This window comes from Ctenocephalides felis, unplaced genomic scaffold (genome assembly GCF_003426905.1).
Source record: "Ctenocephalides felis isolate EL2017-DRISC unplaced genomic scaffold, ASM342690v1 CF-g0.4_SCAFFOLD_01492, whole genome shotgun sequence".
In the NCBI taxonomy this organism is placed as follows: Eukaryota; Metazoa; Arthropoda; class Insecta; order Siphonaptera; family Pulicidae; genus Ctenocephalides; species Ctenocephalides felis.
The window spans coordinates 36,535,808-36,552,181 of record NW_020537646.1 but is presented as its reverse complement, the minus strand read 5'-3'; the positions used below and the strand labels follow the sequence as shown (position 1 = coordinate 36,552,181).

Below are 16,374 nucleotides of genomic sequence, written 5' to 3'. Positions count from 1 at the left end.
TTTGCCCAAATATTTAATGTGGTAAGGGAAGTACCAGCAATTTGCCTTAAGGCACGATGCCATGCACCACTAGTTATTTTTTTGCTCGAATATTTAATTATGGCGGGAAGTTCCAGCAATTTGCCTTAAGGTACGACGCCATGCACCACTAGTTATTTTTTTGCTCGAATATTTAATTGTGGTACGGAAAGTTCCAGCAATTTGCCTTAAGGCACAATGGCATTCACACTAGTTATATTTTTTTGCTCGAATATTTAATTGTGGTACAGAAGATCCAGCAATTTGCCCCAGGGCACAATTACATGCACAACTAGTTTTTTTTGCTCAAATATTTAATTGTGGTACGAGAAAAAACTAGCAATTTGCCCCAAGGCACAATGCCATGAACAACTAGTGATTTTTTTTTGCTCGAATATTTAAATGTGGTGCAGAAAGTTCCAGAAATTTGCCCTAAGAGGCATGATGCCATGCACCACTATTTATTTTTTTTACTCGAATATTTAATTGTGGTAAGGGAAGTACCAGCAACTTGCCTTAAGGCACGATGCCATGCAACACTAGTATATCTGTAATTGTATTTATTATACAACACGTACACGCGGTGAAGACTTACAAGGTGTATGAGATAAGCTCGCGCCTTATAAATACAATTTTTTTATTTTAATGAAATTTTATAATTTGGCAACTTTTCGTAGTCCTTTAATATTTCCGGATATTCGCTAAGACTAAAATCGCCAAAGAAAATTTTCAACAATTAATTCCAAACAAACAGCTCGGCGGATCTTTATCAAAAACTAATCAGGTTGAGTATTGTTGGCGAAAACGTGGAAGAATAATTTTGATTTTATATTGTTAAATATCTGTTAATTATATAAAAAAGGCAATTTTATGCTCAGCTATTTGTAATCAGTTCAGATTTTTTAGATAACAACAATTGCTATACACCACGCCATAAAATTAAACATGCTTAAAATCTACCTTTTTCACATGTGCTTCATCCATCTTTCCTGCGACATATAATATCCGAAGTAAATACACATAATGTTCCAAACACTCACTAAAAACAATTTTAAATGCCTAAAGGTAATAACATAATCACTTAAATTTCGTCAAATGTATTTTACGTGCGTACATTAAATATTTACCGACATTTACCGACGAAGCAGCATCGAATGCTGATTTACCACTGATTTACGACTACGCAATTCTACTCTTACCTTATGAATTGAACAATTTAGGGTTACCTTATTTGGAATAAATGCTATTTGCATACTTTGATTACCAACAAAAAAAAATTATTACTTTGTTGCATCTGGGAATACTATTAAAAGATACAAGATTAAAAGATACTCTTCTTTTATCTATGATACAAGGATTGAATGGTTTGAATTTACCAAAATATCTGCAATGTTATATGTACAACTGTTATTTAGTTTATTACGTTTTTTTTTTTTTTGAGACAATGTATATAGATTTATTATGTGAATTATATAGAAAGGATGATTGAAATCATGTTACAGAAAAAAATCCACAAATCTTGACAATCTAATATTTTTAACAGAAAATGTTTTTAAATTATTTTTTAAAAAATTATATATATATATATATGCATAAATTTAATATTATAAAAAGCAACAATTATTAAAGTAATGATCATTTTTGACTGTTAAATGGTCAAATGACAAGGGTCAGAAGATTTAGTATTTTTATTTTTTGCTACAAGTCATTTTTTGCCTACAGTTTTACTTGTCCATTTCAGTTGCAAAAAATACTATATAATAAAAAATTCAAGTAAAATGTTTTTTTAATCAATCAAATCAGACGCTCCGTTCTATGAAAAAATAAAAATCAATATTTTGCACTTTTTCCTTTTCAGTCAATAGGAATCGAGTGTTTTTAGAATCATCCATATTGTTTGATTCGTGTTCTCAAAATCGTCGACGAAAACTTGTATCGACACATACAGGCAGACACACACACATACATCCATTTTTCTAAGGTATGCCTAAATGTTCAGAAACGTAAAGATATATAAAAATTTTCGTTTTCGATTTTTATGCGATTACTATTACTTACCCTACGGGAAGTTAAAAAGTGTCATTCAGAATTTCGTATTGCAATCACATAAATAATAGTGGCGCTTGGTATCGTGTTTTAAGGTAAATTTCTGGAACTTTCCGTAACGTAATTTAAAATTTATAGAAGCGCGTAAGCGCCGCGTTGCGGCTTAAACGGTTAAACACTGTAAATCTTGGTACAAAACTCCTAGAAGTATGAACAAAATTTGAACTTATCATTACAATCCCTATGAAACATGTGATAACTTGATGTGCATGTGTCTCATGATCATTTTTGACCACCAACTGACTTCTTTTTACTTTTTTTATTGGATCCTCAAACCCGCTAGAGCTGCCTTGCCGGAAATTCAAACAGTTTTTTATTTCATCAATACAAGTAAAATGTATTTTGAATCATTGAAATCGAACACTTCGTTAACTCAAAAACTTAATAACCTTTTTTGGCATTTTTTGTCCACTATATAGGCTGGACCTACCGTTGCTAAAAAGTAAAAACTAACCAGCACTTTTCTTTATCAATAGAAATCGAATGTTTTTTTAATCATTCAAATCGGTTGATCTGTGTTCACAAAATCATCGACTAAAAAAATACATTCGCACACATGCATTAATTTTTTTGAAGGTATGCCAAATTTTTCAGAACCTTTGAAACGTGAAAATACATAATTTTAATTTTCGAATTTTTGCTAATACTAATATATTATAATTTATCTTACAGCAAGTTAAATATAAAAAATAAATAATATTGAATAGAATTCTATTCAAAATTTAAATTACCAGTAATACTTCTACTTTTAAAAGATACAATTTGGCACAAGTTAAAATAAATTTCTTTTTTAAAATATAACAAGTATATATATATATATATATATATATATATATATATAATGTCTATACACAGCAAACTTGTAAGAGTTGTAATCTTTTAATTATTTTTTGTAAATTAACCACCTAAAGGTTTTATGCTACTCAATTGGGATGAGAAATTCGTCTTTCTTTGTGACCAGTTGCAAACCATATTTGATCTTAAATGATTTTGGTCCTATATATATATATATATATATATATATATATATATATATATATATAATATAGGATAAGATCTCGATGCTATGAGCCGATACAGTTTCCTTAAGTTGTTTGGGAGTCGACGTGTTTGATGTGTATTTTACAATTTAGCTGCTCATCCTGACAAAGTTTTTTTGTGGAATTTGATCTCTAGGTTGCCTGTCTATCAACTGAAGATAAAAATCAGTCAATTTGCTTAAACAAATAGTAATTACGTGGGGAATAGATCAAAATATCGATATTAAAATAATCTCGAAAACATCACAAAAATGAAATTAAAATGTCGCAATTAATACCAATTAACATTATTTTTAATCGGATCAAACATTTTTGCAAACGCCAAGAAAACACAAAACTGGAGTTTGTTTTCATCATTTATCCACGATGTTATTAAATAATTGTATTCTGATTATCAAAACAAGAGCTGCGTAATTATATATATCCTCGCAGCATCAAAACAAACAAATATTATTCCGGTCGTTTGTGGAAGGAGATAGATAAACAATTCGTAAACAAAGAATTCACGATCATCATTCAGGGAACGGAGTCGCTGGCGAAAGCCTGTTGAACGCGAAAGCGCGCGCAACGCGCCCCCTTATGACTTCATCCCCAATCCCCAATCCCCGAATGCGAGAATGGTGTCATGGTGTCATGGTAACGGTGCCCTCGACATCTCGGGACATCTCAATCGTATGAACAAAAATTTAAATGGATTCGATCGAATTCTAAGTCGAAATTAATTAATTAATAGGTTAAATTTACGTCGTAGTATTTGGACTTTCTCTTTCATTGTTCATATATTAACTTCCCGTAGGGTAAGTTATTGTAATGGGCCGAAAATCGGAATTGAAAATTTTTACATTTATCGACGTTTTGAAGGTTTCTGAACGTTTTGGCATACCTCAGAAAAAATGGATGTGTGTGTGTATGTATGTATGGATACAAATTTTCGCCCACGTTTTCGGGCGTACGGATCAACCGATTTGAATGGTTTTAAAAACATTCGATTCCTATCGATAGGGAAAAGAGCTGATTAGTTTTTGGCAAAGGCAGGTCCAGCCGTTTCGGGGTACGAAGCAAAGAGTGCAGAAAATAGAAATCGACTTTTTGAAAGATGGGAACATCCGATTTGAATGATCTAAAAAACATTCGATTAGTAATGATTGGGAGAAGTGTTTATTAGTTTTTGACAAATGTAGGCCCAGCCATTTCGAAGATATGGAGCTAAATATGTAAAAAATGGCAGTTTTTGAGAGAACTAAGCGTCCGATTTGAATGATTCAAAGAACTTTCTGCTTGTCTTAACAAAATAATTGATTTTGGAAAAAAAAATTCGTTTCATTTTTTTTTTTTTTTTTTTAATTTTTTGTATATCGAAAATAATTCAGATTTTATTTTTAATTTTGACTATAGTTCTAATATACTTTAAACAAATAATTTCAACTTTGCAATTCAGTTTATATAATTCTTATAAATATTAGACAATGTTACAATATTTATAATAATTTATATGAAAACATTCAGTATTCTCGAACATTTCGTTACGGTACGAGAAGTTCCAGCAATTTGCCTTAAGGCACGATGACACCCACCCCACTAGTTTAGTTTTATCGTGTGATCAGAAAAAATTTCTGAACTAGCATTATGAAAATATATCTGAACTAATTAATTATCATAAAAATTCTGAATTAATTTTCATAAAAATTCTTCATTTTAAGTAAAAGTGAAAAATAAAAGTTCCGGTGTATGGCATTGTGCCTTAAATCAATTTGCTGGAACTTCACACACTGTAATTGAATATTTGAGCAACAAAAAGAATTGTATCTTATATTTTATTCATCTAATATAATATAAATGCTTATATTTGGGCATTGACCTTTATGTATGTTTTCAAGAAACAAAAAACTTGCCTGCGCCAGGGCTGTGCAACCGTTCTCCTACATATATATGAAAAAACCTAATCGAGACGTGTTAAAATGGATGAAAATAACGCATGTATAATATACAAACATTTCGAAGCATAACAAAGTCAAAATTATGTAGTTGAAGTCTTCAACTACATAAGTTAAGAATAGAGTCTTTGAAGGATAGGTTTTGAGCTTTGTATATTTCTGAAATTTTAATAAAATCCGATATTACAAAAAAAAACAAAAATTATATTTTGATAATTTTGAAATTGAAAAAAAACTGATTTGTTATGCCTTTCTTAAAACCTAATCATATCTTTACTTCGTTAATACGAATCGAGAGTTTTTTTGAGTCATTCTAATCGGAACCCCGATCTCTCAAAAACTGCAAAATTTCACACCGTTTGCTCCGTATCTCTCAGACCCACTTTGCCAAAAACGAGTCTGGCACCATTCTGACACTCAATCAAAAATCTAATGTTTTTCATTCTAATCGGATGATCTGTTCTCTCAAAAATTGCTATTTTAGCTTTTTTGCTCTGTATCTTCGAAACGACTGGACCTGCCTTTGCTGGAAACTAATCAACACGTCTCCACGTCGATACAAATGAATGCTTTCTTAATTAATCAAATCAATTGATCCGTGTTCTCGAAATCGTGGACGAAATATTGTATCAAAACATACACACATATTACATACACAAAGACATTCATCCATATTTTCTAAAATGTGCTTTGTGGCATTTTTTATGAAATCTTGAAAAATATTCTGAAACTTATACTGCGAAAAGTTAATAAAAACTACTTTAATATATTAATGCCAATAAATCTTTCAAATAAAAAATATAAAAAAATGATCCGTTGAAATCTGATTGAAAATTCTGGAGAGCATCAGTGCGGAATTTCTGTTATCATATTATGTTATGGTAATACATAATATAATGTAGATTTGTGAACAATTTGATAATCAAATAAGTAAAGCATAGAAACCCAATATTTTGCGAATGCCTTTTATCGTTATTAATTTCAGCTCGATAGAACAACTAATGGCTTGTCTACATAGACCTTATAATACATTATTATACTCATTTATCATAAGGTCTATTGTTGCCTACCAAAAATAAGCCACATTCTGCATATCAATCAACGAAAATTACTAAAAGTCCTCATAATATGGACAGATTTTAATTAAAAAAAAATTTTATGTAGTATGTTATTAGTGTGTTTACAAAAGTTCTTCTCAACATATGAATTTTGTATTTATGAAATATTATATTTTTGTATGTGATATTAATGAATCATTAAAAGGAATAATGATGAAAAACAAGACGTTGTCTCGTGTATTTTTATAAAAAAATGCGCAGATAATAGCTTTAACAGAAAAAATCACTGTATCTTATTTACTAAATATTTATTTTATTTGTGAGTAAAAATTATTTATTTTATTTTTAATTATTAAGATATTACAATGTTTTAGGATTATTAGATGAATTAAAATGATAAGAAATTTTAAAACAACCGATTTGAATATTTGTAGTATTTAGAAAATGTTAAATAAGAAAACTGCGTTGTTTTTTTTTTTATTAAATTTCAATTCACTTATTAAAAAATTATAAACAGATTGAATATTGCTGCGTTTCATTCCGTTAAGTTTAAAAAGCTTTTTATGATTTTACAAGACGATAAAATCATAAAAATATAATTACGTAATTATAACAATAACGCCAATTGAATGTTCTTGGGATTAAATTTCATTTAACCCAAAATTGGCAAAGTGATCAGAAGATCTTGAAACATAAATACAATAAAAAAAATGTTCTAACATATGATAATGTTAAAATCTTATAAACTATGACAAACCTCGATTGACGTTAACATTGATTACTCCTTATCCGATAAATATCCGATGTGATTCTAACAACTATTGTATCCCCAGAGCAATTGAATATGAATGAAGATTGTTTTTTGTTTCTCCAAACTTAGCATAGCGACTATTTTATGAACAGCCACCATCAAACTTGCTGAGGAAATCCAACTATCCATGGTAATATTCACAAAAATAATGGGCACATATAACAACTGCTATTACACAACTACCATAGCTAATTCGTCTGCAAAACTAGCCTAAAATCTCCACCATATATGAGAAAGGTTGGAACCTTGAGAAACACCATTTGTCACTTCAAAACTTTATGAACCTTTATCAGTTCTGTATATAAATATATACTGTTTCTCAAATATTACATAAGCAACTCTTACTTGCCGAATTAAAAGCATTATTTGTATCGAAAATGACAACAGTGCAATGTATCTTTTTGCTTCAATTGCTGCCTTAATTTTATTAAACGAAGATTTTTAAATCACCTGATCTACGTATGCTTCTCAAAATGTATATCATTTGAACATTATTTTCATTTTTTCATCAAGAAAACGGCAAAGTTATGCTTTTACTAACAGCAATACATTATTTTCACGCTAAATTTAGAAAATTATTTTTAAATATTTTGTCTTATTATTTTTAATTAGTTTGTTTTGCCATGTTTGTTATTCCTGTATTAATATGTCTCAAAAAAGTTAGAAGTTAGATTAATTATAATTCTTATTAATAATATCTTATTATACATAAAGCCTTTAAATAAATTAAATGAAAAATACAAGAAATAAGTGTAAATTTTAATGAAAATGAGATCTTTACATTTTTGTTACATGTCTTAAGTAAAATAATATATTATTACAGAATTAATTGTCATGTAAATTTTAAATATTATTTATATATTCATTATCCTGTGTTACACATGCAGAGTATTTCATTTTCATAGAAAATATTTTGCATATAAATATTTTATAATCACATTAAATAGAATATAAGAGAAATAATATGTAATATTTTTGGTGAGCATATTTTGGTCCATTTTAATAAAATGAATTTGGTAATAAACATTTTTATGATTATATATATGATTTATATAATACTGTTACAACCGTTTTTCAAAACTTATATTACTTTGTGTATATAAAATTATCTGCAACATCTATTTAAAATCAGAACAATACATATATCTAAAGTTAAACTTTAATATATAAATATATACATACACATATAATCTAATTACTTTATTCACTATGATAAAACCTATCACATTTATATATAATGATTATAAACATATTCTAGTTACTTTTATGTATTAAGTTACTATCAAAGTAATTATTTGAAACTCACAGAATTCAAATTCAAAGTGGCAAATGAATTTCAGAAGCTTCATATACTTGCAGTTAATTAAATAAAATCTACAAACTGCAAAACTCTAAATTCAAATATAGATATATTAAAATATTATTTTTATGAAAAAATAACTAACAATAGCCATATCACAATTCATTTTTTTTTGTTGTATTATTGTGCAAAATCGCATTTTTTTATTTTTTGTTGTCCATAATGTTCCAGAAACAAGCAAACAAAATTGTTTTTTTGTATACATATTTATGGATATTTCAAATATTTACGCAAAAAGTAATTATAGATTAGATATTTAATTAACAATCTTCACAGCTCCAGTATTTTATAGTATTTAACAGTAAACAAGAATAATAAGGCAACAGATTTTAATAGCACAGCATATAAATACTAACTAATAATTTAAAACTTAAAAAATTTTGTTGATGTTGAGTTGATTCACTCATTTATTTATTATCTTTTAATGCTGCATACGTGACCGGCTGAGTATAAAAACCGCTTTACAAAATTAATCATAATTTAATAAGAATCTAAATGAGCCAAAACATTAAAAATTCGTTTGAATAGAGATTGATGATATCTTTTATTGCAAAGTCTGTTTTTATATATACAGTACAAATAGGCTGGAAGACAATAGAGTAAATAATGCTCATGAAAAAGTTTGCCATACATATAAAATGGTTAAAATCAATAGTTAAAAAAAAGTGTAAAATCAATACCGGTGAGACTAAATTAGTAAATCAACTTTTCTCAACATTATTTAACTGAACACCCAATCCTGTCTAAATTTTTACTGAAATTATTAGATTATTGACAGTCTTTTTTAAAAAATAAAAAAGAACTTTTAAAAATCTTGCTAAAAAGGATTGTGAATAGTAACTCCAAAAAATAAAAAGAAAAACGAAATCAGATGCATAATAATTTTACCTGATCAGAATCAACTCGTATCAAGCAATTTTTGCTATGACCTGTAGCAAACGATTTAAAAAATAATAATAATGATAATATAGTATAGATAGCATCCACATATATTAGAGACGGTAAAATTTCGATTTAGCACATTAGTATGTCTATGCGTGCATGAATATTAGTCAAAAGTAAAAAAAAAGTCTTTTACCTCTTGTATAGAGAGAAAAGCAAGAAAATTCAAGAAATCAAAATAAGTGCGACATTTAAAATAAATGTTTTCCTCAACCAGTTAATTAGCCATTAATTAATACGTTACCAATGCTAATCAGTTTATGGACACATATTTTCGCATATATTACGGTTTATTATTTTGAAAATAATCTCAATATAAGTGGCATGCACATCATGACATATCAGGATGCCAATATCTGCCGGACAGAACCAGTCTAGTGGTTGAGAGCCATGGTCATGCCGAGTTATGAATTGATGTTTGCTTTGCCATGTTCTCTGTAGAACTAGATTGATTTCTGTACAAAGTAACAGATGCGATATAGTTGTTTGGCATGACCTGAAAACAAACCATTAATGCTTAAATAATATTACAATGCAAACATCAGACAGGTGTTAGAATTTACAATATTCTAACAATTAATTTGTTAGACTTTTCTCCAGTAGCTCTTTTTTTTCCTGTAGGGTGAAATGTTTATATTTCAAGGCCTTTTGCAAGTTTTTACGTACTTGATAAAAAAATAAATGCTTTTGAGTATATGTGGTTAAAATATAGTAGACACATATTTTTAATGCACAGGGTGCATTGATTCTTAGTAAATACGTGATCAGCTGCAGCAAAATCTCCGAGGAAAAACCACTAAAAATAGTCCTTTGAGTTGAGAAAAGGATGCTTGCATTCTATGCTCATCAAATTATCAGATATTCTAAATAAACTTTAACTAAAACTTATTATAAACATTATTAAAATCTCTATAAAATATCTGATAATTTGATATAAAAATTTTTGACCGCCGATTTTGATTAAATGACATTTTATTTAACTTATTTTTATTGAGAGTCCATAACCGCTAAACTTGCCTTCCCAAAAATTTGATCAGTTGTTCATCTTGTCAATACAAGTAAAAAGTTTTTTGAATTATTAAAATCGGACGCTCCGTTGTCTTAAAAACTGAGTTACAGTTTTTGGCATTTTTTGCCCCGTATCTTCGGAACGGCTAGACCTGCCTTCGCCAAAAATTAATCAGCACGTCTCCATATCGATACGAATCGAATGTTTTTTGAATTATTCAAATCGGTTGATCGGTGTTCCCGAAATCGTCAACGAAACTTTGTATCCGTACACACACACACATTAAAAACATAGATTCAGTAGGTAAATATTTGAATTATTCGTAGAAAACTTTCAATTTCCATTGAAGAATTTTAAAATTTCTATTGTTTCTACTTGATTTGATGAGAAAACTAATATAAACTGCTTCATATCAGGTTTGTACGACGAAGAATCGAACCTGAAATCTTCTGATAGCAAAGCCAAAGCCACCTTCGCTCAAAGTAATTGTTAAGCACTATCTATCATAATATCGTCAAAGTTCCGAAATAAAAAAACGTTATCATTGCCGCAAAATATTCAACAACTTCAACACTTTAACATACAGTTCACAAATTGTCACAAATTTTCACAATATTTCTAAATTTTCAAATTTTGCAATAAATTTGATTTATTAATTTGTTTATAATTTTTTTTTGAATGTGCATAAATTTCCAAATATTTAAATTTTCCAAAAATCTGAAAGCTACTTAATTTTCCAGTAATTTCATATTTTGACGCTTGCAAAAATATTCAAATATTCAAATAAAACTTTGTATTCATCTAATCTTAGTTGTTCACATATAACAAAACGAATAAATATCAAATTTTACCTCAAATATTATGTCCTGGTATCCATAACAAAATGTGCTACCAAAAGGATTGGTAGTATTTGTAGAGCTAGCTCGATTGAGAACTACTGGTCTATCAGATGGTCTTAAGTGGCTACTTACAGAGTCCCATTTACTGTATGCAGATACTAAGACAGGAGATGGTGTTACATCTACCAGACGTCCTGCATCAGAAGGTAATCTGCAAAATCAATTTTATACAAATTTATTTTTTTATAACACAAACACTCTCTTGGTTACTTTTGGTTTCAAATATCAAGCATTCTAATTGTAAGATTTTTAAATATTGAAATCATAAATTTCAATTTTTTCTCGTTTAATATTAAAAGCCTGCATGTTTGAATTATGTGAAAGGTTTTTGCATATTTCAAATGTGATTTTTGAATGTATGAATCTTTTAGGAACTAAGAGTTTGAATCCAAGAGTTTCAGCACGCGAAACAGATACCTTACCCCTGAGCTACACTCCCTTCACTAGATTTGTTTTTAAATTTTGCGATTAGAAGGTCTTCCGACATAAAACAATACAAAGAAGAAATACAAAGCATATTATCCAGTCCCAAGTTTCTGCAAAATTTTAATATCAATTTTTAAAAGATCGTATTTCTTCCTCAAAAGTAATCTTTGTAGATAATCATGTAAGTTTTTTACCTAATGCACCTTATATTTTGAAAAATATAAATCATAATATTTTCAAAGCAGTCAACGACTATCAACTAAACATAAAAATTTGGTCATTAACTCTAATTAAAAATTTGTCCGTTCAACTGTTTTATTAAAGCCTATTGTTTTAACATTAAATGTAAAATTTTTGATTGAGGCAACTGCAATGAAAGCAGATACATAAAGAAACTTGTTCTCTTGTTTACTAAAATATACTATTTCAATAACTTGATGAGATTTTGCATTATATTTTAATATAATTGACAACAAATAAATTAGTATTGTGCAATAGCAATGTCCATTTTCACTTGAAAATATAGATTAAAAAAATGTTTCCAATTGAAAATAGCAATGAAAAATCTCAAACACTATTCTTCCCTGAATCAAGTTGAAGTTTAACTTAACTTAGAGACCTGCCCTAAAGCAGCACTACTCATCATATATGTATATACTTAATAGTCATATACAAGATTAACTAACCTGTCAGGAGCTAACTGAAGGTGAAATTCACAGCGATGATACATGTTAAAATTATAATGTCCAGGATAATTAGTATGAAGCACAATTTTTTTCAAACGCTGTGTTCTTGAATCAAACAAAACATCCTGAAATTGTTTAATATTTATATTTTAATAAAAATGATCATAATTATTAATATAACAAAAAGAATTATTACTCACCAAGCCCAAAGTAAAGTAATTAAAGAAAAAATCACTGCGTCTAGCAGATTTGCGATGAGCATTAGGACTGTGGATTCTCATTTTATCTTCAGATTTATAAAAAACTCTAAAAAAAATAATAAATACTATGTCATATTTGATGCTATTTTTGTAATCTGTAATGCTATCTTTAATATATACCTGCTGGGTGCACCAAGACTGCTTGCAACATCTTGACAACTGTCTCCAAATAATAATTCTCTTGTTATCTTTTTCTTCCGTGGTTCGAGTATCCTTGGAGAATCTGAAGCAAGTTAAATTTGATAATTTTTCCCTTTCATTGTTATTCTATTTTATAATCCAAGTATTTGTTTCATTTAAAACTTCCAACTTGAACAAGCAATTACAACTTTTCAAGTAAATCTTTTATATTTTGTTTAAATATTTGTTTTGTTTGCCTTTTACTCAACTTGAGTTTCTTTAATAAAATACAGCAACATTTGTATTGTGCTCCCAACCAAAAATCATAAATAATGTAAGAAATAATATTAAGTACTTCTGATATAATTATTCAAATTTTTTATGATTCACTTTCCAATTAACGTTAAACAAATTTGCAAGTAAACATATATATAAAACCAAAATTAAATTAAAATGAAAAATCAATTTGTTTGAAATACTAAAACTGATTTGATTAAAATACTTTACCTTCCATATATAAATGCATTCTTAGGCCTCTAGTTTGTCCATGACTACGAAAAACTTCGGCCCTTTCAAGATATAATTGCTGGTTGTAACAAGTGATGGGCAGGTTTGGGGGTCTGGCTTCTGGAGCACTAGGGCCACAGTATAACGAACATCGAGATACCACTGGTGATGCACCATTTGGAAAATGTAAGGAACCCAAACCATGTGCATAGCCCGGCTATAAATTATTAGTACATTCAGTGTGATAGACAATCTGATATAATTATTATCAAGTAAAATTGGCGTTTTATATTATTAAGACAAAATAAAAATCATATAATGTAAGAATTATAGAATTACACCATTAAGTATTCTTAACTTTAACTTCTAATTCCTTAATAAAAGAAAAAATATATGTGCTTATGTGTAAAAAATTGGTTTCTTGAATATTTTTTTTATTAAAAAATTCAAATTTATTTTTTGCTCATTTTGTAGTATATTAATTAATAAAAATAAATCAACCAGTTCATAATAGTATACTATTGTATACTATGTTTATAAACATAGAAAATAAATACAATAGAGTTTCATTAGATAAACTTTACCTGCAGTTTGCTATCTACTGGAAAATAGAAACTGAGACCACGAAAATGCAAACAAAATAACTGCTTATTTGCATCATAAACTCCTGGATGGGTAGCTCCAAAAGAATGTTCAACTTGCTCGATGGATGGCAAAACAGTTGGAGAGTTAAATGGAAGACCACTGAAAAATTAAACTAGAATTATTCACATGATCAAGATATGCACAATCCAATAGATCAATATCAAGTATTTGAAAATAAAACTTACAACAATAAATTATAGAATTTCAAGAATCATCTTAATTAGATTCAAAATTACTTTATTCTAACATCGATTACAAATTGACTGTAGATATAATCAAAAATACATCAAACATATATATTAATAAAACAAATCATTCTTAAGAAATACATACCAATATCTAAGCTTCACTAATTTCAAATTATATATTTCAATTAATTTTAATCTTTGCACAACCGGGTCGAATACCAAGCGTATTCCATCATGTGGTAAATTTATGGCCAAATCAACAGCTAGTGGACTCTATAAATGATAAAACAATAATTAAACAATATAATTCTGTTTAACATAAGAAATATTAGATATTCACCGTATCACTGTATAAAACTTGCACTCCTCGGATAAGTCCAACTTGTGATTGAATGATAGCAACAGCTTGGGAAAAATGCATACCTATAAATAAATTTCCGAAAGAATTAAATTATGCAAAAAAAGGAAAAATAATGCCAGAATAAAGGAAGAAGTGAGTTTTCCATAATATGTTTTATTTTAGTGTGTATTTTTTTATTTGGTTCTTTAAACAAATTGAATCTCGCATGATTACTCTTTTTTTTAAGGTGTTTATATATTTTAAACAACATGATTTTAGTTTTCTAAGCGAAAAGTTTTCTCTTTTTACAAAGATAATACTATAGTATTGAATTTTATTTGTAATTATTTCTATATGTTTCACAGATGTGGTTCCTGAACTTTAAAATATTAAAATTAATAAATTAAATTATGGATTCACTTTTTTGAACCATAAGACATTTTTAGTTTAAATTATAATTTTGATATATATATATATATATATATATGTATATATATATAAATGGTGTATTTATATTTATTTATATACAGTCTTGTAAATGTATATATGTATATAATACCATGCATGGTATACCATGCTATATGTGTATATGTTTTGATATAATTTATTAAAATAAAGTGAATTTCAAGTTCACAAGTTCAGTCGTAGATGCAAAAATATCTTTTTCGGAATACAAGAAAAATTATCGTCATTATGCAAATAAACATACAATCATGATAATAATAAAAACCTAAATTTTTATATGTATATCACTTTTACTGGCACCAATACGTAACCAACATCAACACAAAAAACCTTGAAATGTGACGTTTGGGTGACAGTTCACATATTTGATAACAACTTGTTTACAATCAGCTAATTATAGTGATATGATACAAATGTTACATACATGAACTTTTTTTAACATTAGATGAAAATGAAAAAATCGCATGAATTTATTCTGTACCTAAGTCTAATTGATGATGATAGTTTATAATAAGGTATTGAACAGAAAGCGTTCATAATAAACTTACCCAAAACAAACTCCCATTGCTCGCATCCCAAGGACCGTTCAGGTACCAATTCTAAATCCAACATGTCTTATTAGTTTAAATAAACAATGAAACTCTAAATCACTCAAAATCAAATGCCGTTTGTTTAATAAAGTATTTTGCGCAACTCTTTGTTCAAACTACGTACGATGGTTTACAAGCGGCCATTTTGAATCATACGACTGACATTTCACAGCTGATTGCTGTATTTTTGTCAGCGAGCTGTTTACTTTTATCACACACACAAAGCAATATATGGCGTATCAGACAATATCTTACTTTTGCACACACATGTAGCCTTGAACGGGCTTAGTCATAAAAAATTGATAATTCAATACGATCTTGATTATTATTTTACTTGTATGAATCTTGATATAATCATATTTCCTTGAGCTTTCTTTAAATTCATTCAAATACAACATCTAAGACTTTGTTTGAATACTATAGTAAAATACCCTGAATTATCAAACTTGGAACATGAATTTAACAGAAACTTCATGAGAAAATTACGTATGAAATTCCAAAATTCCAATTTTCGTAACTAAACATATTTATTTAGTATGAATTAGCATATATCCATATATATTATGTGTATATATACGCTTATATTTATTTGACTCCATAATGCATAATACGAATATACATGCATTGCATATAAATGTGAATGCATTCCTCAAGCTTCGTATTCTTACTAACTCATAAATATTCAGAATTTGAATCATTCATGAATATTTACTTAATAATTTATCCCTCCATGACAACAACGAACACATTATTTTACTTCATTCTTATAGAATCACCACATCCCTGAGTTTTATAAATCTAAAATAGCACAGCCCTTTTTTAACTTCCTTTTCTTACTGATTTCAAAAGCAAAGTTGATACTATAGAGATCATAGAGATTGTACTCCCTATCACGCTAGCGAATCGATTCAATTATAAATATGTGCTAAAAAATATTTCAAGAAAACATTCGTTTGCCATAAGAATAGTC

At 28.2% G+C, this 16,374-nt stretch overlaps 1 protein-coding gene across 2 annotated transcripts; it reads right to left on the bottom strand.

Annotated features, from left to right (window-relative positions):
• Positions 1-9,479: 9,479 nt before the first annotated feature.
• On the bottom strand, positions 9,480-15,561 carry LOC113369903 (UPF0183 protein CG7083-like). Of its 2 annotated transcripts, XM_026610520.1 has the most exons (11): positions 15,363-15,561; positions 14,350-14,432; positions 14,155-14,282; positions 13,761-13,920; positions 13,177-13,393; positions 12,670-12,772; positions 12,490-12,595; positions 12,290-12,414; positions 11,647-11,654; positions 11,130-11,323; positions 9,480-9,765 (listed from the first exon to the last, which is right to left on the bottom strand). In XM_026610520.1, exons 1-11 carry the CDS (start codon positions 15,424-15,426, stop codon positions 9,664-9,666), a joined length of 1,290 nt encoding a protein of 429 aa, XP_026466305.1. In that variant the 5' UTR covers positions 15,427-15,561; the 3' UTR covers positions 9,480-9,663. The 2 variants fall into 2 exon arrangements, with proteins under 2 accessions (XP_026466305.1, XP_026466304.1); XM_026610519.1 differs by lacking the exon at positions 11,647-11,654 and having other exon boundaries at positions 11,130-11,328.
• Between the last annotated feature and the right edge of the window lie 813 nt (positions 15,562-16,374).

Excerpts from the sequence above, each read along its gene's own strand:
- LOC113369903 (XM_026610520.1), bottom strand. The coding sequence starts at position 15,426 with ATGTTGGATTTAGAATTGGTACCTGAACGGTCCTTGGGATGCGAGCAA. Across the intron at positions 14,433-15,362 it reads GCAATGGGAGTTTGTTTTGG|GTATGCATTTTTCCCAAGCT; the intron begins GTAAGTTTATTA and ends ATTTATTTATAG. Across the intron at positions 12,596-12,669 it reads AGTCTTGGTGCACCCAGCAG|AGTTTTTTATAAATCTGAAG; the intron begins GTATATATTAAA and ends TATTTTTTTTAG.